This window comes from Cydia splendana, chromosome 13 (genome assembly GCF_910591565.1).
Source record: "Cydia splendana chromosome 13, ilCydSple1.2, whole genome shotgun sequence".
Taxonomy (NCBI): Eukaryota; Metazoa; Arthropoda; class Insecta; order Lepidoptera; family Tortricidae; genus Cydia; species Cydia splendana.
Genome location: NC_085972.1, coordinates 515,581 through 540,103, shown reverse-complemented (window position 1 = coordinate 540,103; position 24,523 = coordinate 515,581). Strand labels below are relative to the sequence as shown.

The following is a 24,523-nucleotide window of genomic DNA, read 5'->3' as shown; positions in this document are numbered from 1 at the left end:
TCATAGCTCGAACCCGCGTAGCTCCACTTCGGATTTGCCTTACTATTCCGAAAATGGAATTAATGGGATGCGTGATCCTGTCAAAATTGATAGAAAGAGTAATGCGCATTTACGGTGATCGCATTCGCCCCAATCAAGTGTACGCGTGGTCAGATAGTTCCGTCGCGCTCGCGTGGCTTAAGTCACCCCCGCACGAATGGAAAACGTTTGTCTCTAACCGCACCAGTGAGATTTTGTCCCGTGTCCCGGCGAGCTGCTGGCGTCACGTCCCGTCAGCTGACAACAGCGCTGACCCGGCGTCGCGCGGTCTGCTGCCCGCCGCGCTCGTACAAAATGACTTGTGGTTCCATGGTCCTACATGGCTCCAACAAAGTCACGACTCCTGGCCTATACAAAAACCGGTAGTAAACACAACGGAAGAAAAACGGAATAAAATTGAATCAACAAATATTAATTGCGCATGTGTTTCCACATTGCCTACTTTCCCGGACGATGATACTCTTATTACGCGATTTTCGTCGCTAGGTAAATTAGTTCGCGTCACGGCATTAATATTTCGTTTTTACCACAAATGTAGAAAACATAAACAAACGCTCCCTGAGTACATCACCGTACCAGAGTACCACTTTGCATTAAAGCGACTTATATTGATTACGCAACAACAAGTGTTCGAAGACGACATAAAAAATATCTCGTCAAATAAATCCCCTTCCTTACGTTTGCGGCGTCTCGCGCCTATTCTAGATAGTGAGGGATTATTACGCGTCGGCGGACGTATTCATAAATCATTTTTACCTTATGAATCAAAACATCAATTAATTTTACCTAAAAGACATCCTCTTACAAATCTTATTATTGACGATACTCATATACACGAATTGCATGCCGGTCCGCAGTGCGTGCAAAACTCGCTCTTACAGCGATATTGGATTATTTCAGGTCGCGATATTGTGCGTCTACGCGTGCATCGTTGTATTCCATGTTTCCGCGCACGCCCTACCCGCGTGCAACCTCGCATGGGCATGCTTCCCTCGGTCCGCTTGCGCCCCGCGCGCGTATTTAGTAAAACTTCGTGCGATTTTTGCGGGCCATTTTACGTTCGCGCTAATAAAGTTCGTAATGCAAAAATAATAAAATGTTATGTTGCGGTTTTCGTATGTATGAGCGTTAAGGCTGTACATCTTGAATTAGTTTCCGAACTTTCCACAGAAGGTTTTTTAGCTGCGTTGCGACGTTTCACGTCCCGCCGAGGATATTGTACAGATATATATACCGATTGCGGACGTAACTTTGTTGGTTGTAATAATTACCTTAAAGAATTATACGCGTTCTTACGTAACGATTCGGTCATGAGCGCTCTCAACCAACAAACTTTAAAACAAGGATTAACTTGGCATTTTCAGCCACCGTATGCTAGCCATTTCGGTGGACTATTCGAAGCGGCTGTTAAGAGTTTCAAAACCCATTTATATCGCGTAATAGGTACACAGACGCAAACATATGATTCTATGCACACGCTAACCTGTCAAATCGAAGCGGTACTTAACAGTCGTCCTCTCTGCGTGTTAAGTTCAGACTCTTCCGATCCGTTACCTCTTACGCCGGCTCATTTCTTAATCGGCGAGCCCTTAACGGCCCTACCGGACGTTTCTTTGATCGACGAAAACCCTAGTCGTCTTACGCGCTGGCGCTGGGTACAACAAGCTGTCCAGCATTTCTGGCGTAGATGGAGTCGTGAATATCTCCATCAACTGCAGCAGAGTACAAAGTGGCTTCAAGATCGCGGTCCCGCCATCCGTGAAGGCACTGTTGTTGTGGTATGCGATGACCACTTGCCGCCGTTACAGTGGAAACTCGCGCGCGTTCATGCTGTCCATCCGGGCACTGATCAAGTTAGTCGCGTCGTAACTTTAAAAAGTGGGAACACATTGTTCAAACGACCCGTAGTTAAGGTCTGTCCCTTACCCTTAGAATAATTTCTACAATCGTTACGACTTTTAATGTTAGCATTTAAGTTAGGTATAAGTTTCTTTATCTTGTTGAACTTTCGCATGTTCTTTTAAAAGACACTACGTGCTTTTAAGGTGAGCGGCATGTTCCGTAGAGGAACAGATTAGTATTAATTACTTTCTATGCATATTTAAATAGGTATTTTTCTTACATACAAAGCAACACAATTAGGAAAGAATATATTTTCGTGTAGTAGCTAGATATTTGAACTGGCAACTGCATTTATCTCAAAAGCCCTTCCGGCGCGACACAACCGCGCCACCTAGCGAGGATAAAAACTCTTCACCTGCCGTTAAAACAAAATGGCCGCGATCGACCCGCGCTCCGATTAAAATAATTCATATTTCGGTTCCCGTCGCTGCGATTTAAGTGAAAATCAACCAGAGACTAATTAGTGACCCAGTGCCCCTTATGGATATATGCAGCTGTCGATAAAGCAGAGGATTTCCCAATCATCCTACATAGACCCCCACGTGGTACGCCAAGGTGCTGCTGGATTTATGTAAGTTGCTCTCAATTTATCTCGGCTACAAAGATAAATGTATGAATGTATCCAAAGTTTCACAGAAATCAATTTCTTGTACTGTATGAAACTGTAAGTTGTTTGTACCATGTAAGTGTACTTACCTAAAATAAAAGTCCTAAAACCGTAAGATAATAAAGACAATATAGGTATACCCTATTTTCGACCCTTTAGAAATTATGTATCGACATTCAAATCTAGGTCACGACTATTCCCTGTTCCACAATTCTGTGTGTATGTACACACACTCTGTGTGTATGTACACACACTCTGTGTGTATGTACACACACTCTGTGTGTCTACTTTTTTTCAGGTGAACACAAATTTACTATCAGCTACGGGCATCGTCACAAAAAACTACAGCGATAAAATCCGCAGTTGTTTTCAGTGTTCCGTACCCAAAGGGTAAAACGGGACCCTATTACTAAGACTCCGCTGTCCGTCCGTCCGTCTGTCACCAGGCTGTATCTCACGAACCGTGATAGCTAGACAGTTGAAATTTTCACAGATGATGTATTTCTGTTGCCGCTATAACAACAAATACAAAAAAGTACGGAACCCTCGGTGGGCGAGTCCGACTCGCACTTGTCCTGGTGTTTTTACAGTCTTCATCACTTGCCTTTTTACGTCCAATTGACGACCGGTCTGGTCTAGTGGATAGTGACCCTGTCTGCTAAGCCGATGGTCCTGGGTTCGAATCCCAGTAAGGGCATTTATTTGTGTGATGAACACTAATATTTGTTCCTGAGTCATGGTTGTTTTATATGTATATAAGTATGTATTTGTGACGTTCCACGGGAAAAGGTACCTTATGAGGGTTTCTAGTTTCGGAGATATGAAATGTTTTGTAAAGAGGTGAAAAAATGCTCAATTTTTTTTTATTGTGTGATCTGAAACCTTAATGCGTAACGTTTGTTTACCTGTTTTTATTTTTGTTATAAGTTAGTTATAAGCCTAGTAATGTCGTCTCAGAGTTTAGTAGAAAAGGTACCTTATGGAAAAAAGATTGAAAATTCCCAAAAAAACTAGTCAATACGGGAAAAGAAGTTTGGTAGAGAACTGTATTAGCATTCTGCAAAACTAATTTGATAATTTCAGTTCTGGTTGGGGCGCCTCGCAAATATTATAACCGTACATAGACCGACATCACAAATCCAAGTAGCCTGCTATTATACCAAAGTTACTCTCATCAAGTCTTTCTTAACTAGAATAATCTTCATTTGGTTTGGTCGCATGCAGTAAATCAGCCATTGGTTTGCTGAAAAATGCCAATACCCGACGCATTACCTTATGGAATATCTGAGGTCATTGAACCTCAATGCCGCTTATCTTCAATAGCAACCGAAATATATTATTGATAAGAAATAGACGATTTATACCATCTTAACCCCAAAATATTATTAGTTTATCCTAACTGTTCGATCATCATCATGCCTCATCATGTAACTTAATCACAAGGTACCTTTTCATTACATACAAATTATTGGACTTTTTAAGATTATTATGACGAAGAACTAATTAAATTTGGGGCATTTTAATGTAAATTAATATTTTCTATTCATAAAAGATAAACTGTAATATGATTGATATTTTGTAGTGATGTATTATTAGATTTATTTCCATAAGGTACCTTTTCGTAAATGTATGGAGCAAATACTGTTATTGTTATGTAAGTTTAAAGTGGCATAAGGGGTTAAATATAGTATTTAGTTGGGGTTTTAGGATTTATTTCATTTGAATGACAGAATTTCTTCCATATGTGCTCAGAAAAATTGATTGTGTGTCACATTAAAAGTAAAAATATTCAATTTTGTGATTTTATATGAAAAAGTCAGAAAATATATTTTCACCTCTAAATCGGTATTGTTTTTTGCTTAAACTGTCTGTCAGTGTCGTTTTCTAATAGATAAAATTTAAATCTTGAGAGCTCATTGCAATCAATCGTGAAAATGAAATAAAACTTTATTTTCAAGAGATTGGTTAGTATACACATAAATCAGTCGATATCAAAAGTTTCTATTTCCATTACAGAACAAGTCGCAATATTTTTTTAATCTCAGATATATAAGGTATTATTATTTGTACTCAACTATGTAACTTACTTCAGGAACATAGTTTTTTAGGCGGCTAAACTTAAAACTTCTCTATCGTAAAGTTGCTCATTTCACAACATTATTTTCAAAAAATCATATCTCTGTAACTACGCAACCTAGAAGGTTGATCTTTTGTGTTATCGATAGCTTATTTATTGTAGATTACTGGGGTATGCATAACTCCATACCCGCCATAAGGTACCTTTGACCGTGGGACGTCACATTTATCTATACAAGTATGTATATCGTCGCCTAGTACCCATAGTACAAGCTTTGCTTAGTTTGGGGCTAGGTTTGATCTGTGTAAGATGTCCCCTAATAATATTTAATTCGTGCATGTTTAATCGTGTCGTGCAACTTCATTTGACGATATACTGCTTTTTATATACATACTCTGTTAAACGTTGAAAACTAATAATTATCATTGTAATATGTAGTCGGCATTTTTTCTAGACGATTGCCTAATAGTTATCTAATTCATTGAGTGCGTGTTACGTACCAATCTAACGTGACGTGATCTATCAATCTTACCGCACTGTTGTGAGAGCTGTTTATTAAATAATGGCCGACCATTCTGTTTTAATTAATAGTTATTTAATTAAACTGGTAAATCTCGGCAGTTCAGTTGGTAGAGCGAGCGGCGGGATGGTGTTCCGGAGTCGTGAGTTTCCACTTTTGTTTTATTTCTAAGAATTGATCGGCAGATAGAAAACTACAAAGAAATGTAGTTAATATTTTTGCTACAAATTATGGTTGTGGGATTTGTTGGAGTTGGAGAAGAGAGACCTTGTTAACCAAAATATTCCGTTTTGTAATGATATAATAATATCCAAATAAAGGTATAACGGTAACTTAGTACGAGTATTGGAGTAATATTGGGGTCAAAGCCTCGCAAACAGGATAATTTTGAGATTAAAGTCAATTGAATTAACCAGGCATGTCGTTTGCCTTGGTCCTCAGGTAAAATATTATTACCTACCTCGTTTAGATAGGGCACGCATTCCGCGACATACATTAAATTCATTCTTTCAATTTTGGTATGCATTTCTTTTACAAACTAGTGCCTACGCCAATTCTTAGGATTAGTTGTCAAGCGGACCCCAGGCTCCCATGAGCCGTGGCAAAATGGTGGTGGTATCATAACTTGCCTGTCAATAAAGCAGAAAAGAAAGGTTTACTTTAGGTAACTAAATTTTATTATCTTTGGAGTTCAACAAAAGTTTTTTCCCATAATGTCACATAAAACTTAGTCTAAACACTCAGAACCTACTTGCGTCGTAGTGGTTTATGAAGACATAAATTAATTCTACGTTTTGTACTACATAAATTAATTCTAACCAACATTTTGAATTCCGTCGATAATTATTTGTACTTTGTCATGTATATCATAGTTATCATTATCCTATAGGGTTGCCATACGTCCCGGTACGCCGGGACATGTCCCGGTTTGAAGCACGGTGTCCCGGCGTCCCGGCCGATAAGAAAATTGTCCCGGTTTAAAAATCATAGTTATTTAGTAGGGGGCTGGACTTGGTAAATAATAATAACCTACATTTCTACGTTTCATATGGCTAAAATTTCAAAAAAATGTTTTATGGTACCTACTTTTACCTAATGTCCAATATCAGTTTCTCAGACACACAATAATTAGATGATTAAGTAAATTATGTTATTTTATAGCTTTTAAAGTCTGTAATGTAGAGCTCGAATTTCAGGCTCCCAAGGGCCTAAAACCTCATCAATGGAACTTCGGCCCTCCGAGTAACTCTTGTACATATGACACATATTATTGTTGAGTAACACTAGCGCTGCTTTCTTACAGCTCGACCTTCAGCGTCGCTTAATTTTTAACAAATATAAAAATTTGATTTGAGAAGCTTGGCCTTTTGCCTCGCATGAAAGCTCACCACGCTGGTTATAAGTACGCTTCGGGCTTATTAAGTAATGTGGAGATTTCTGAGCTCGACCTTCAGCCTCACATTTTACCTAAATTTTTGGTTTGTCTTCCAAATCTCGTCTTCTTCAGCTTAGCCTTTGACCTCGCTGCGCCAAGCTCGGCCTACGGTTTCGCTTTTTAATACAATGGACATTGGTTGGCGTCTATGCTCTAGCTGAGCTTATCCTGAAGCACGGCTTCGACCTCGCATGAAAGCTAGCCTCACTGGGGAACTTCGGATTTTTAGGCCCGGCCCGGCCTTTTTAACACGCTTTCACAATTTTGTCAAAAAAATTTCGCGCTCGCTTCGCTCGCGTTTTTTGCTGGTTGACCCTGAATCCCCTGAATCTACATGGTAGCTTGACTGGTCAATGAATAATCATTTAAACACATGGAAAATTTATCTCCGAAACTACTGTGCTAAAATTTTGAAAAAAAACAAAAACAAAACAGTTCTTTACCTATCTATAGGAAAACCTATTAGAAATGTGCAGTCAAGCGTGAGTCGGACTTAATTATAGACATTTCACTCAAGTTTCGCATGAAAAAATACATTGTTACAAATTGTGTAACCCTTTAAACGCGACGCGAGTCCGACTCGCACTTGGCCGGTTTTCTTTAAATGTCCCGGTCTGAGTCCCCACACTTATGGCAACCAAACAAACAAACAAACAAACAAACAAAATTTACTTTATTCATGTAGGCCTAGCAACAAGCTCTTATGAATCGTAATTAATCTTAATCTAATTATCAGAGCAATTTATTGATGTTAATATTATTCCATAATAAAATTGGATTATTATACATATCAAATTTAACACTAAAAATTTCACAAAAGGATCGTCAAACATTAAAAAGATTGTATAAAAAAATACTAGTCTAGAATTTCTAGAATAAAATCTAAATGTCAAAAAAAAAGCATAAGTGACAAAAGAAGTAGATAGTATTACATCGGAATATCCATTTCCTCATCAATAATCAAATATACCTAATAAATAAATAATCATTTCGAATAACAATTAATCCCACGTTGTAATATCATTCATGTAGTCTTGTGTGGTATAATAAGCTTTAGAAATAAGTTTACGCTTTACATAATTCTAAAATTTATTAATAGATAATTCAGAAATATGGTTTGGAAGTTTATTATAAAATCTTACACAATTACCCATGAATGATTTTTTAATTTTATGGAGCCGAGTGAAGGGCACTGCGAGCTTATGTTTATTTCTAGTATTAATATTATGAATTTCACAATTTTTCCTAAAATTTACAAAACCCTATCCTAGCCCTAACTTTGTAACTACCGTGTTAAACATCGCTCTAAGATCGTATACAGAAATGCACTTTAATCATTTGCTCTTGATTGTTACTATAAATTTTCATGTGTTTTCATATCACAATTGCACAATTCTAGAATGAACATCTGCTACAACCTTACAAAGTTGTCACACAAGTCATCACATGTAATGTAGAACAGACACTGTCTCCAAGCCACCCTCTAGGTGACGTTCATTCATAGGTCGATGTTCCTGTCTTCGACGATTTTGATGCATACCGCAAAACTACAAATCGAACTAACTATAGCAAAGTCAATTGAACATCCATAGACCCTATTACAAAGAGATAAAATTCACAATTAGTCAAAGAATCGAGTTGAAGTTTACCTCTATTCGTAGCAACAAGGTTGCGATGACGGCATTGATAAGTTGGTAAACGATGTTTGCTAAACAAAATCCTGTGAACAGACGATCAAACAATGAAACAAGACTTTCTTTATGCTTTCTATATTGTTTTATTGGCTTGGTTAGTTTGTATAATGATACTGCTGATATGTAAGACTAGGGAATGCTGTGGTTTTGGTCATGGTACCTACCTATATTAAAACAAATTAATATACCTAAATCAAATTTCAGATTGGATACATTTTTGGGGGTTCATACTTTCTGATTTTTTTATCTTTATGTGACCCCTTTTACCAGATTCTTAAGTCTATGGACACATACAACAGCAGGCTTTAGCCTGCCAGCAGTTATTGAAAAATACGTTACCTAACTCAATTTACATAATGGACATCCTAAATATACCTTGACTCGAGTCGAAAAGGCTCATTGTTAATTTGTAGCAATTTGCCACACATATCCAATTTCGATTTGGCTGAAGCTAATTTGATTTGTCAGTGTCATGCTTCGCCTGCTTCGGTAGTCCATGTAGCATTCTAACATTGTAAATATTAACTTAATTTGACATTATTCCACATACCTAATAGGTATTTTATATTGTGTTTTTACACCACGTCAGTGGCAAACAGCTCTGTGCAATATCGTAAACAGTCTCAGAATCTGCACACTCCCTTTTTTATGTAGGTTTTTTAAGAGTTCAATTTACAGCCCGAGCGTTTGTTAGCGGTAGGAAATTCTTCTGAAACCGCACAGTGCGCGAGTGCGAACATTTTGGTTGGTTTGGTTGCAATATCAAATCAAGTTCCTATTTTTTAAAGTTTTAGGGTGCTTCTATTGTGTCAATGGTATAGTTTTTCATACACGTAATGTGCGTATGATGCGAATATGTATGGACAACCTTGGTTGTGATAATGGGTCTCTATTACAGAAATAATGTAATAATAGGGTAAATACGATAGCATGCAATCGAAGTAATGATGCCGGCATTTTCTACACCAAGCAAAACAGCCGTACCTACCGGCCGTTGTAAAATTAGTTTGAATTTGGACTTTATTGTGTGAAAATACGGTATAAAAGAACGTGAGTTTTTTAAACGCAGGAGCAGTACGCAGCACGCAGTGTTGTTATGAATCATCGTAATCGCTGTGCTGTTCAATTACTGCGCGAATCATACAAAACAAAACTTTGACAAAGAACTTTTTTAGAAGAACTTAGAGAGACACAAACCGTTTCGTTGTCGAAGCGATAGCGATTATCACCTTGGCTAGGCCGGCTGATATGTCATTAAAATCGAACCAGCACCAGAGTTTTCGGGTTTTTTGACTGACGCCATAACTTGGTTTTGTGCCACTCTTGTACTGGTTTTCTGATTCGCTATCAGGGGAAAGTTTAGGTTAGAGAGGAAATACAGTTCCGAAAGACGTTTTAACAGACATAACACAAAGCAGACAATCAAATAATTATAAAATTTGCTAAGAATAATAGTATTTGCTATAGGATCAGGCGATGAGATTGTAGAAACAAACAGCTCATGACGAGACACATTTCATTTGTTCTTGTCACTGTTTGGTGAATTGTCACTGTGATTTGTACATTCCGTATTTATTTATTTTAATATCTGTTAGTTAAATTGGGCATTAATGTCTTCTGACGATTGTTTTAGTGAAAAATCGTATTTAAGTGTAAGTATTTTATTGCATTTATTATTTATGGCAAACGCAAAATAGGAATAAAATTTTGAGACAGTTTTTTTTTTATCTTTTGAAAATCGCGTATAAACTACTACTTAACTAAATAGCAACTATTTTTTGGAATAAAAACACGTATAAAACTAAAAATTACAGAAAATCCTGTAAATGGTACTGCCTGTTATGTAATAATCAATATATTACATAGCACTGTTGTAGCCTAAAGTGTGAGGCTTCCTAAATGCGTCTTCCATTTTAAGATTATACCTGAGTCCGTGGGTTCGACCTTCGGCTTCTTGAAATGTATGTTTATAAGTAGGTACCTATAAAAATTATTATTTGATAGTACTAGTGGCTATTTGGTGTAGGAAAATATTGTACAATCGCTGCAACGAAATTCTAAGTTGTGAGTGAAGTCCATTGGGGTTGGGCTAGGTTGAGGACTATTTTATAGCCTAAAACCTTCTTGTAGGTACCTGTATCGTTTGTGATAAAAATAAGAAGGAAATGTGAGCCTAGGAGACTTGCCGTAGGCGTAGTGCGAGTTTTTTTTTTTACAAAGTGCAATAATCATAATATTAATTTCAGGGATAACACATGCATGCCAAAAACGGAAAAAAATATTTTACTTTTTTATAAAAAAAAATCAAGTCTCCTATCTGGGCAAGTCTCCTATATTCTTTGAATGTAACTTCAATATCTACCTACCTCGAGTAGTATTGATAAAAAGTATGATAGTTGATTTTGCGGTTAGGTAAATCCCATTGCAAACACGTATTTATAGAAGAAAGGGCAGGTTTGTAAAATGCCTATCCATATCAGTTAGGTAAGTCCCCGAGCCAATGCGCTAAATACGAAGGTAAACCTGTTGAAATATTATTTCCTTTTTTCTTTGATGATGTCTCAATAAAACTTAAAAAGAAACATTTAATTCAAATTGTTTATTTTTATCAAATAGATATAAAAAGTCAATCATTGAAAGATATTGTATAGGTCATCGAATTTATGTTCAGCGTCGACGCAACTATTCAATTGCAATAACTATTATTATCAATAGGTACTTTAGTTATCTGGCTATTGACTAGTTACTTTAAGTACCGACGTCATTACTGCCATAATGTTTAAGAATTAAATTGATTGCTTCATTGACAAATGATATAATTTCATCGGCCATAACTTTCGACGACTACTTACCTATTTTTAATAAGCCTTATATTGGCGTGGGCAGACTCTTGTTAACTTTCGGTGGGAAGATCCAAAACGACTGGACAAAATAAATCATGTAAATATTTGGGCCGCTTTTTATGTTGTTCTTGAATTTTTAGTTTCATTTGTATACAATCTGGCTGGTTTGAAGAGCTCCTAAATCTGGGCTAACCGCGAAAATCGAAGTTCGCAAATTGCGGGCATCTTTCTCTTTTATTTATTTATTTATTTAAACTTTATTGCACAAAGTATATACAAAAATGTACAAATGGCGGACTTAATGCCAAATGGCATTCTCTACCAGTCAACCATAGGGCCAAACAGACATCTACAATTGGTGCAGAGAGAGAAATATACCTATTCAGTGAATATAAAAAAAGCAATTGAAGAGTAATTAGAGTGAGAGCGAAAGATGCCCGCAATTTAAGAACTTTGGTGTTCGCGGTAGGCGCTCAGCGGAAATAAGCTATACAAAATCAATCTTGTCTCGAAATAATTGTATGAAGGGAACTCTATCTTTCCACTTAAGGCGACGGTAGCGGTGGGTAAAATTTCAGATTCTGTCAATTTACCCCATTTCACACACAAGCGCACTTCACGCCCACTACCTCACTTTACTGGGACAGGTCAGTGACCCATCATGTTTTTTTAAGATTGGACTTTTAGTTTAGTATTGACCACTAGCCTCCTTTGAGGGTAAAAGCGTTCCATTGAAAGATGAAAGAGAAACAATGCATTTAATCTTGCTTTCCTTGTCTGTTCATGTCACACGTGACGTACCTATTTAATTAATTTGATTGTTGACTGTTTTACTACCTAATATTGCTTTGTCGAGATACGCGTTTTGTACAATTAAAGCGAATAAAACAAGATGTCATTAAGTCAGATGTAAAATGTTATTTACTACTCTATACGGTTTTTCATAAGGTGCAAAATCCATTCAATAGGAATTTAAATAAATAAAGTTTCAGCAGGGTGGCAATTCCATTTTGGCGGATAAAGCGAAACAGAATAGTTCTATCGAACCTGCTTACAAATCTTCACGAGAATCAGTTGAGAAATGTGATCTGCAAAGGAGAACATACAAAAGCATTTTTGCCCAAGCTGAAACGGAGACCTTTGCTAACGCTCGGCCAATGATGGTTTAGGTACACCTATAAAAAATGGTTGTCCCTGCTGTAATTTTAATATCTTTATATTTCAACCGGTATAGTTTTACCTTCAAAAATAATCGGTATCGCTAAACAATAGCGGTACCTTACTACTTATACGTTCACGAAATCGGTATCTGCATAACTTGATTGTTAGTAAACTAACCTGAAAAATAATCTCTAAATCACCGAAACATTTATGTACAGTCACCTGCAATAATATGTTACGTCATTAGCGCCAACTTTGCCTCCAGGGAAACTTTGCCCAAAACGACAATTTTAAACAAATTCGTTAATGTAGAAAAAATTATAATAGTTATGGCCACCCTGCTATTTTTAGTAGAAAATAGGTTATATTTCTGACAAAACTATATACCAAACTTGTGCATAACTTGACTTGGGAATTTAGAGTTTGAGCGAGTTGTCTAATATAATATTTCGGCGGGCAAAAAATTGATAAATAATGAATGCAAGTAGAAAAAATTGAGAACCCTTTGACAAATATTTCCGGGTTTGAGTTATAACACATGAAGCATAGATTATGTCTATTGAGATTTAAACTAAAAAGGCCTAAATACACAAAAGTTTCAGCGGTGGGCAAAGTAATCCGTTAATTTGGCATCCATACCAACATTGCCCACCACCAAAAACGGATTAGGGTTGTCACTTTCATCTAATTTACCCAACTTCGCAAGTAAAAGAAGGTTATGTTTGTACACTAAAATAAGTTTATAAATATATACTGTATTTAATTTGTCTTATTATCCTTTATTTAGATGTTTTATTCCGTTAACGAATGAAAAACACAACAAAAATCTAATTTTTGGCCATTAAACTATTGTAACAGATTTTCTCAAAAGTGACAACCCTAGCCTTTGTAAAATGCTTAGGCGAGCCTTATTTGGAAATGGGCAAAAACGGGTAGGCAACATTGCCCAGCAAATTTATTTTAAAGTTTTTACACTTATCGCTAAGTTATTAACAGGGAATGGTAGGATTGCCCAAAACCTTTAAGTGATCCTTAGACATCATCATCATACGAGGTGTATTTGAATACCAACTTGACGTGGGCAATGTTGGCGAAAACCCCGGATATCTTTGCCCGCCCTCTAAAACGCAAAAAAATGAGTAAAAACACGATAAAAAATATGTTTCTTTTTTTCAAATGAACTGATGCGTTTGATCACAATGGACGTGCTGAGCAAAAAAAGTCATATGATGTGCATAGAGTTATATATTTGACAGAGGGAATGTCACTTAAGACAAATTGTGACACTGCAATGGCGGACGGTTTGAAAGTGTGCGTGTAGACGAGTGATACCATGTAACACAAATTGTCCCCTAATGGTGAAACAATTATTTTCAATATCGTCCTTGTTTTCAAATATGAAAGTAGGACAGTTTTACGTTAGACAATAAAAAAGTGTGTAGCTAACTGATTTTATAGGTCTTGAAAATGCGCATTACTTGCAAATTACATGCAAATTACTTTGTGCAAAAATTATTTGCAATACCTAATGATATTTAACTTGTAACACATCTGATTTTATACAAAAAATAAATATAAGGTAAATGTACTAGTGTTCGACATGTTAATGTCCAATAGATGACACCTTGCTGTCACCTCTATTGACAATGGTTTAAGTTTCAAGATGACATGTACTGGACTGGGACCGCGTCGAGCACCATGAGTATGTTTACCTTACATACGTTAACTATCAAACATTATTCATGTAAACGTCTTTAATTTCCTTTAGTTTAAAAATGCAAAATCAATAATTTAGCTATTTACCTAAATATCCTAAATTATCTCTTATATACATAATGATATAATAAGAAGGGCATCAATTACCCTACTTTCGGGAAATTACCCTATTCAACTTACTGGTCACATTCCTGTTTCGCATTTATAAACAATGAAATATGGAGATTTTATGTACTATACCGTGATAATTGATAAAATTAGCTATGAAAGTTATTCCGTCACTTTTTTTCTTTCGATCGGTACAATTCTTGCAGGATTTAACTACGCATGCCGGCATATTTTACATTTTTCGTGGACAAATTTACTTCACTGACGTTTCGATCCGTCTGACGGCAAATTGGTGGATGAGGGCATTGAGATAACTGTCAATGTGTGTGTGTCACGCGTAAATACAAGGAAATTGGTGGATGATGGAATCACAGTTTTTGTCTTAGCAAAACTACGTCCGTAGTATTCTAGGTCCATGATGATGTGATGTTTTTTGAGAAATTCGTTTTAAAAAATAAGCGGGCAAAGTTGGTGATAATGACGGTACCTACTTTTCGAAGGCCGCAAAAATATGTGACATGGTCTTATGGTTCTACAAATAAGATCGTGTCAGATATTTTTGCGGCCTTCGTTGTGTAACATAAATTGCAGGCGACTGTACATTTGGAATAATTATTTTATTTAGTTTCAACGAAAGTTTCAAGTTTAGTACGAAAATACTTCAGATATGCAATATGCACAAAATGTAGACCTAATCGAAATAAAACATTGATTTTTATAGTAAATTTATAAAACATTCGATACATAGGTATACATAACAATAACCAGGCCATATCGCTATTTGACTGTAAGCTTCATCTCGGTCTCCAAAGCCGTAAAAACTCGCTAGTACTTAGTGCTGGTCTAGAACAGAAAGAGAAGATTTTCAGAGAACAGCACGTACACGCATTATACATATAGACGGAACGAACGGCATAATCATAATAATTTATTCGTCGCAATCCATGGTATTACAGATCTAGGTACAAGACTTTTCAGGTATTACTTATACGAATTACATAACTCTTCCTGTGAATAGGCATTATTTTAAGATAAAAGTTCTATAATATAATACAAGATTACAATTGTCATCAAAATTCATTGACGTACAGAAGTCAAATACGTTTTTAAAATGACGCAAAATGATACCAGCATAATAAAAATTGATCCCAATCAGTAAAGATGAGTCTTTAAACTTTTTTCATTTTAAGCGAGTTTTGAAGGAACATAATACTTAAATTCGACTGTAATCGTATTGTTTTAAGATAGTTTACTGCGGTTTTCAACCATTATAACAGCAAATCAAATTTAAATGAGACGCGAGCTGATATTTATGTACCCTATTTTTTGAAATACAATTTATCTACTGGTATACTTTCTCGTGTGCGTATATGATTTAATGTCAATATAATTGTCAAAAGCAAGAAAATCAAGCTGTCATTTTCATTTGAAGAAGTACACGTGTGCTCCGGTGTAGCCCCAACGGGCATCTGACTTGAAGAAAAATTTTGAGTGATGTCGTCAATGTATGGAAATTGTTCGAAAGTTTACATTTGAGATTGAATTTCTGTGTTGTCTTTGTGAGTAAAAATATAAATCGATAATAAATTGGTAGCTGAATTATCTAGCTTTCAGAATCATACAATAATTCAATTACTGTCAAAGACAAAATTGTTTTGCTTCTGTCTCAAACGGAACTCCATATTTTGATTTTTTGATACTTTTAGTGTCGATTTGTAGAGAATAACAGCAAATTAAAAATACAATGGCATGAAGAGTCGGTACACGGTTTCTTCGTGAACAAATTTACGTGTAATTTAATGCAATTATTAAACATTTATTGAACAAATTATGGTTACAAAGTGAGATCTAAATCGAAAACGTCATATACCGGCCCCTTAATTTTGTCGAAATCTGACAAAAAAATCGGCCCATTTAAAAACATAATAATGTGACATGACACAAGCTTATTTGCGAAATAAAAATATATGTATCACGCCATTCACGCCTGTCACGCGAGGGAGCCATGACTTTGAGTCATCAGGGCATCATCATCAGATTTAGGATTTATCTATGTAAATAGTATAACTTAGTTAATATTTACATATGTATAGCGTTAGTATACTGACTGTGTACCTACATAGACAATTTTCGTTTATACTTATTTTCTTTTTATCTTATCATTGGAGCTATAGTTAAAGGTTTGAGATGTAAAATAGCTCATAGGAAAAACGATGAGGATTTAAGAGACACTTGTGACTTTTAAATTCCACAATAGGGGTGGCTGATACCTTTTGGTGCATTCTCCTATTGGTGTCCTACTGATGCTGAGTGTATCTAAATCGCCATCTTGTTAGTACCCAATACCCATATACCCTCTGTATTAAAGCTACATATTTCCAAAAACGAATGAAACTCATTTATTTATCGAGTTTACATAACCATGCCATTAAAACAACCGTGATTTTCTAACATTGACGTGAAGTACGTTCTTGATATGAGTTAATCATTTCGCTATCTTCAAGTTTACATGCGAATTGAAGACGCGCCGACCGATGGACACAGGCTTAAAACACTCTTGGAAACATGCTTCTTGAAACACTTGTAGGAACAATTTAACATGTATTACGTACATGTAATACATGTTAAATTGTATATACACACTATGTGTTCTATTTATTTTAAATGTACCTATTTAATAATATGAACTCGAATCTTTCTTGGAAGAGTGACCAGAAATAGCACTGCACCGAAACCAGTGGAGAATTTGAGGAGTGGTATTTGTCCAGCAGTGTGATAGGTAGGTATAACAGGCTCCAAATAATATTAACGCGTTGTTTATCGTTTAAAATACATACTCAGGTACCTAGTAATATATACCTACAGAGTATCACAAACTCTGCCTCAACACGCATAACAGCCCTATCGCACTATAATATTACTATATTATTTGCTTAGTTTGGGGCTAGGTTTGATCTGTGTAAGATGTCCCCTAATATTTATTTATTTATTTTTATTTATTTATTTAATATTGCAAAATTCATTATATTTCTTACCGTTTTCTTGGGTAAACTTCACGATTCTAATGGTCTTCCATACTTCCATAGCCTGTTGGCTGCCTTACAGCCTCAAGTTACATCTCACTTAAAGCTACGTTTTTTTTTTGAATATTAATTAGAAAGGTCAACAGTTCACCACGATTTAATAGACTTTTCTTCTTTCCCCAGATGGGCTGCGCGCGCATCCTGCACGTCCTCCGGCGGTGCAAGCGTCTCGAAGATGGTGACAACTCGACGCAACTCGCCCGGTGTTTAGGCCTCCTAGACCTAACTGCCCTAGGTGTAGGCAGTACATTAGGTCTTGGTGTTTACGTGCTAGCTGGGGCAGTGGCGAAGACGGTCGCTGGGCCCGCTGTGACGTTAAGCTTTTTGGTCGCTGCTATAGCTTCAGCTTTTGCCGGTAAGCCTCTTCTTCTACTTGTGATTAGATTGTCAAATTAAGTATGCTTAGTATGCAGCGGTGTGGATAGTCTTGACCGTCAGAGCGTTTTCACATTGTCCGATCCGATATCGGATGTCGGAAGGAAGTATCCCAAAATGATATTTGATAAGATATTTGTATTTCTTTGTATTTATTTATGCATTATAAAATATAAAAAACGATAAATAACGCAAAAAAGGCGGACTTAATGCCAATGGCACTCTCATGCAGCTTTTTTGTCATAGACGCCTTCCGACATCCGATATCGGAAAGGCGCTTCCGATAAACTCAGCCATGTCGGAGCCCCCCAACAGCTGTCGGACCGATAATATTTGTTTGTTAGCGTATGTGTAGGCTTAATGCTTGTTATAGTGTGCGTGACCGCTAAAGTCGGCGCCCGGGCGCGCCCCCGCGGCCTTACTACGCGGATGTAGGATCCTACATCCGATATCGGATCGGACAATGTGAAAACGCTCTCACGTCCCTCACATTCATTGCTAAATCGAGGGCGTGCAAAGACTGAAGGTGGAGTTTCTAAAATTCCAAAATGCACCGTGAAAATTTAAAAGGTGGTCGCCACTCCACCCGCTGGCCCGCTGAACTATCTTCTAAATTCTTGGTCGATGCTATAGCGTCAGCTTCTTGGTAAGTTTATTTCCTTTCCTCCCCAACTTAATAACGCCGGCAGCCTTATTGCCATCGTTTTAAATTAACTACGGCGGTAAATTTTTCAAGCTTTCTTTTTTGGTTTGCTTCAAGAAACTGAATCTTTCCTCGCCTCCATAAAACGCTTAATCCGGCAGTGCAGGTAGTGAGGTAGTTATATAAATCTTAAACGTGATATCATACAAAACAAACCGCTATCTCATTAACAGAAAGCGTGTAGGCTTAACAGGCTTACATTAATGTATTACGTCTTGAAATATAATTTACAGTAAATTGAGATGATTCAAATAAAATGTTGCAAAATAGCCTTGTAAGACACATCCCCCGATATTATTAAATATTGTTATTGTTGTTAATATTATATTAGAGGGGCCAAAATTAAATGACAGGTAAGAAGTTCTTATACCGATAACCTCATTTATCGATTAAGGAACTCCTTACCTTATCTTAAACTGCTATAGGTAGAGAATGTTCATATTCTTTTGTTTCTAGCTAGATGTACCCCGACTCTAGCCGTTTGATACGATTCGTACATAACGTGTCTATTTTCCAGGTCTCTGCTACGCTGAGTTCGCGTCCCGAGTCCCCAAAGCGGGCTCTGCATACGTGTACAGCTACGTCAGCGTCGGCGAGTTCGTTGGCTTCACTATAGGATGGAACCTCATCTTGGAGTACGTGATAGGAACAGCTAGTGTGGCTAAGGTGAGCGACTCTAACTTATCACTTGTAAACCCCACCTCTTCTTAGAGCTTTCCTGTTAGTAATGTATCCTAAAGGTTCGGCTTTTGACAACTTTATCCATAATTTGGTCGATACACGAGTGTAGTTAGAAGGCACGCTTTCCTACAATTCATCTTCAAACTCTTCAACCATTGTCTTTTTTTTTAAAGTTAAAGCTTCTTTAGCGGCGCTGTGCACTTTTTGTGATGGGGAAAAATGTTGTATAAACTCGCGACAGCGTAAGACGTACGACGCTTCGTAAGACGGACACGTGACCTGATCGAAAAACTGTTACAATGTCATTGAGTTTTCACTTCTGCCGGCACTCCCGGAATGCAACCCGTTGTTTTTTTTTTTTAAGTTTTAAGTAATATTATACTAATTTGGATTTATTTCAGGGCATGGCGAACTACATAGACAGCCTGACGAACAACAGCATGGCGCGAGCGATGACTGAGTGGGCGCCCATGCGCATCGGGTTCATGGGGGAGTATCCGGACTTCTTCGCGTTTACGCTGGTTCTTCTGATCACTTGTAAGTGGATATACTATACCACGTCAAAGACCTGATGGTACGCGATTATAGGGCCTATAAAGTTTAGAGCCCAGGAGTGCCATCCAAACCGCATGCTGCTGCTCTTCAGGGACTTAGTACACCTTTTTTGAACATCTTAAGAATACGTAGACATGTCGGAGTGGAAGGAAATTCTCTATAACTGTTTAGTATATCAAGATATAACACTTCGCTGTGGCCTACCTCTTGTAGTCTGTTGCGTAGTTTAAATACATATTCTGCTCCAGATATGTTTTATGGTAGTCATACACATGCAACGGCTGTCATTCTGGGTCCTATAATTAATTTAATTTAAATTATGGTATTTTGTTACGTTACGTTACAGTGCTGCTGGCAGTGGGAGTGAAAGAGTCCACAAAATTAAACAACGTGTTCACGGCACTCAACATGTTGACTGTTGTCATTGTGATCATCGCTGGAGCTGTCAAAAGTAAGTTAAGAAAAGTAATAAATATCATACAAATGAAAATAGGTACATATATAAAGTGTTAGAATACCAAATCCCGTGTACATATAGGTACCTAACTAAATTAACTAATCATTGGAAGACATTCCGTTGTCAACCTAATTGTAATCTTTCTAAAGTAGGTAATTATCAAGTTCCACCAATGTTTTCACCCTGACTCAATGTGTGTCGATTGGTTTGCATTTTAAGATTGGACTCATTAGTAGTAGAAAACATCGCAATTCGCATTTGTCAAGCGCAAATTACGAATACACACTTAAATATCCCCTTTTCTCCAGGTGACCCAGCCAACTGGCGAATCAAATTGGAAGACATCCCCGAAGAATACCGCGACAAGGCCGGCGCAGGCGGCTTCATGCCCTGGGGCATAGCCGGCGTCATGGCAGGCGCTGCTAAGTGCTTCTTCGGCTTCGTCGGCTTCGACTGCGTGGCTACGACTGGAGAAGAAGCGAAGAATCCGAAGAGGGATATTCCACTGTCGATTGTCATGTCGCTGGTGGTGATCTTCGTGTCATACTTCAGTATCGCGACGGTGTTGACTATGATGTGGCCGTATTATCTGCAGGTTAGTTATCTAAACATACACAAGAGACTGTACACGTACAGACATTCCACGTATAATAAGCTAAAATGAAAAACCATATACGTGTGATATCTGCAGTTCCAATCAGGTCTTCATCAGCTAAAGTGATTAGTTGATGACTGAGTTCGTATTTTTATACTGCTGTCTATAAATTAGCATCCTGGTAAGTGTGAAAGAAAGGCATAATGGCCGGCCTTTGCTTCATCGGCTACGACTTACGTAAGTACTATGGTGTTGTGAGAAATGATAACAGGTATATTAATACAAAGTTAATTGGCGATCTCTGAAATTTCAATAAGGTTAAAAAAAAAGGTAGTTGGCATGAACGACCTTGCTCGGAGATAAACGTTTTATTTTTTATCGCAACCGTGACAAACGAGATAATCTACATTAACGATCTTTTTATTTCCTCAAGGTAACCGTTTTTATGAGTCGACAGTTGTCATTTGTTTCTCTAAGTTAATAACTGGGATTGCCCATTTTTTTAAGACGGTAAACGCATTGACCTATTATGGCTCTTTTTTTGCGAGTCTTTATAGGGACCCTTTAAGTTTATGTTGGAAGGTCTGCCATCTTAAGACCTAAATCGTAACTTGACATTGACACTTCACGGCCTCCACGCCAATATCCTTACTCGTATAACTAATCCCAAGAGTTGTCGTCTTACTCATAAATATTTAACCTATAAAATCGTTATTCCAGGATGCCGACGCTCCCTTCCCGCACGTGTTCACCGAGGCCGGGCTCCCCGTCATCAAATGGATCGTGACCATCGGCGCCATCTTCGCTCTGTGCACCAGCCTGCTCGGCGCCATGTTTCCTCTACCAAGAGTCCTGTATGCCATGGGCAGCGATGGGGTGCTGTTCAGGCCTTTGGCGACCATCCATGGGTGGACCAAAACACCTTTGTTGGCGACGTTCCTTAGCGGATTACTATCAGGTAAGCGACTTTTTCTGCCAACTGGCCCATTTTGAGGCAGGTTTCCCCTGCCAAGAGTGATGGGGTGCTGACCAAGACGCCACTTCTTGCTATATCCTGAGTGGCTTGCTATTATGTATTTCATGTGTGAGCGAAGATGGCGCCGATGGTATCAGCACTGAATCTAACCTTACTAGCGACCCGCCCCGGCTTCGCACGGGTTAACAAATTATACACTTAAACCTTCCTCAAGAATAACTCTATTGATAGGTAAAAACCGCATGAAAATCCGTTCAGTAGTTTTTGAGTTTATCGCGAACAAACACACAAACAGACAGACGCGGCGGGGGACTTTGTTTTATAAGGTGTAGTGTATTCAGTATTTCAGTATTCATTTATTTCTTGCTTCCATGGTACATTTTAGGTGGTATTTACATTTCTTATGGTATCACATGGACCCTGAAAAGGGTGTAGCAAACATAAGTACATACATAATTCACTTAAGTTACAGGTACTTAATACATCTCTAACATAACTCTAGTGGCTTTTACAAACGTATAACTAACTTATCATTATATAGATATTTAGAATATTTTATATTAATCAATAGGTTTATTGTAGGACGTACTATGTCTAAAATTTCTTTTCTTCCATAAATTCGGTTATTGTATAATATGCTTTTTTTAATAAAAGTTGTTTTAATTTTCTTTCAAATGTATTGTTGTTTTCTTCTGATTTGATATAACTGGGGATATGATTGTAAATTTGTATCGACGTGTAGTATGGGCCTTTTTTGTAGATATCAATTTTTGGTTCCGGCAGAATTAAATCTAAATTACGGCGGGGGTTTGTATTAAAATTGAATAGATGGATATTTTTACGAACAAATGTGGCTGACTCTAAAATGCAAATTGAAGGTAAGGTTAAAACTCCTAGTCTAATAAAATGTGGTTTGCAACTAGTTAATGGTTTGATATTTACGATTATGCTAGGGTAGTGATAGGGTACCATGGATAAGTGTTTCTGTTCAACTTTAGAAGAGAACGAAGCTATAATAAAGTTGAACTTCAGTTTCTAAAGAACTAAAAATCGTCCTACTTATGATTATACAATATGATTATTATATATAATTTTGTTTACAAAAGCTAACCTAAATATGTACGATCGCCTACACTGTTAACTGACAGTTCTTAAACCTTATTACAAAGGCATAAGGTCTACCGATGGACAGTTAAGAGTGTTGCTGTTGTAGTATATGATGTTGATGATTGATGTGTGTCGTTTGCATGTGAATTAATATTGTTTTTTTTGCAGCGATAATGGCGGCGTTGTTCAACCTGAACCAGCTAATCGACATGATGTCTATCGGCACCCTGCTGGCTTACACCATCGTTGCTACCAGTGTCCTCATTCTAAGGTACCTACCTAATCCTTATCATAAAGTAATATGATATCACCTTAAAAACTTCAATTGCTGAATTAAATACCTATAGAAGAGATCCTAAAATAAATAATGTGTCCATCGACAAAAAAACAATGACCATAACCAAGTTTACATATTTAGCTACCGAAAAGCGGTCAAGAATCTTTACATTTACACCAAATGGGTCATCAGATACTCAGTTCCTATTGTGGTTATCCTACGTAAGAAACCAAATATCACTCCGTTGTAGATGATGATTAGTTAATCACCGTATTAGAATCCGTCTAAGTTAATTTGAACAGATTAAAGTGTGAGAGTGTCATTATAAACGGTCATATTTTCATAAAAAATATCGGACTCTACGAAATCCATACGAGTAGGTATCATAATAAATTCTCCAATAAAAAGTAATACATATGTAGTTTTCAAAACTTATTATTTACGTATTTCAGATATGAACAGGAGCCAGACCTCTCCATCACCAGCATGAAACCGGTGCCAGAGACGCCGTACTCCGTGGCCAAGCAGAGCTTTAACCTTCTCGGCCTGAAGAGGCCTACAAACTTGTCGGCCTCTATCGCCAAGTCTTCCATTATTATATTATGTAAGTCCAGACCAAACAGATCCAACCTTCACTTTCTTAATGTTTGTAGGCCTCAGGAGGTTCACATACTTGTTGGCCTCTTTTGCTAAATCCTCCATCTTACTGTGTTAGTAACACGTGCTCGAAACGTCGTGGTCAAGCAGAGCTTCAATTTTCTAGCCTTATTTCTATTTTTTCGGCAAATCTCTAGATACATTCTGTGTGGTCATATATAATCACGTTATATTTTACAAGTTAGGTGACTATGCAATTCTATGGTACCAGCGAGCTGATCTGATGATGGACACAAGAGGTGGCCATAGGAACTCTGCGATATACCTAACAGCGTAACCAAATTGTGTTTGGATTTGTTAAAAAAAATTCGGTGAATATTAGTTGCCTGTTGAAAGAAAAGTAACTACAGTGAGCGATAAAACCTTGTATCAAAAATGAAATTTTTGACAAAAAACTTATGTTGTTTCAGTCGTCCTAGCTCTGATAACCTGCAGTCTCCTAACTTACGAGCACGGCGGCGCGCTGGACGCGGCGCTCGGAGCTTTAGGGGCTGCCCTTCTAGTGCTGCTAATAATTCTGTACCGACAGCCGAGGCAGGGTACAGCGCATCTTAGCTTCAAAGTAAGTACCACTCCTATAACAGCTTCTAAACGCCCTTCTTTCTTTCACAACTTTTCTGAAAGAACTGCGCATTACGCATTTGGGCATTTCTTTCTATCCCAACTTGCATTTCGAAGCAAGTGAACCTCTCTTGGTCGATCGTCTTTTTTATATATAAGGATAATTTTATTTTTGTAAGAAATAAAGCCTCTTACTGGGCTACCTATGTGAAATCATGGGATTAGTTGTCAAGCGGACCCCAGGCTCCCATGAGCCGTGGCAAAATGCCGAGATAACGCGAAGAAGAGGATTGGGCTAGATACCAAGTGTAAAGAGTACCTACTTTATAAGGCCTATAGGTACCAAATATATTGTTTTTGCAAACACCATTGCTAAACCTAGTACTGTATTTCA

At 37.4% G+C, this 24,523-nt stretch overlaps 2 protein-coding genes across 3 annotated transcripts in view; one reads left to right on the top strand and one right to left on the bottom strand.

Moving 5' to 3' along the window:
* LOC134796353 (cationic amino acid transporter 2-like) overlaps nt 1-24,523 on the bottom strand; it is a 92,942-nt gene that overhangs the window by 36,906 nt on the left and 31,513 nt on the right. The window lies entirely within an intron of this gene.
* LOC134796356 (cationic amino acid transporter 3-like) overlaps nt 1-24,523 on the top strand; it is a 49,464-nt gene that overhangs the window by 23,331 nt on the left and 1,610 nt on the right. Inside the window, exons 1-10 of one of the 2 annotated variants that reach the window (XM_063768516.1) lie at nt 9,713-9,926; nt 17,309-17,540; nt 18,781-18,929; nt 19,346-19,481; nt 19,846-19,950; nt 20,265-20,551; nt 21,272-21,509; nt 22,803-22,905; nt 23,364-23,515; nt 23,979-24,130. In XM_063768516.1, coding sequence (XP_063624586.1) covers nt 9,885-9,926; nt 17,309-17,540; nt 18,781-18,929; nt 19,346-19,481; nt 19,846-19,950; nt 20,265-20,551; nt 21,272-21,509; nt 22,803-22,905; nt 23,364-23,515; nt 23,979-24,130 — 1,596 coding nt within the window. In that variant the 5' untranslated portion in view covers nt 9,713-9,884. Of the gene's footprint in view, nt 1-9,712; nt 9,927-17,308; nt 17,541-18,780; nt 18,930-19,345; nt 19,482-19,845; nt 19,951-20,264; nt 20,552-21,271; nt 21,510-22,802; nt 22,906-23,363; nt 23,516-23,978; nt 24,131-24,523 lie in introns of those variants that run through there. The other variant, XM_063768517.1, reaches the window with a different exon arrangement.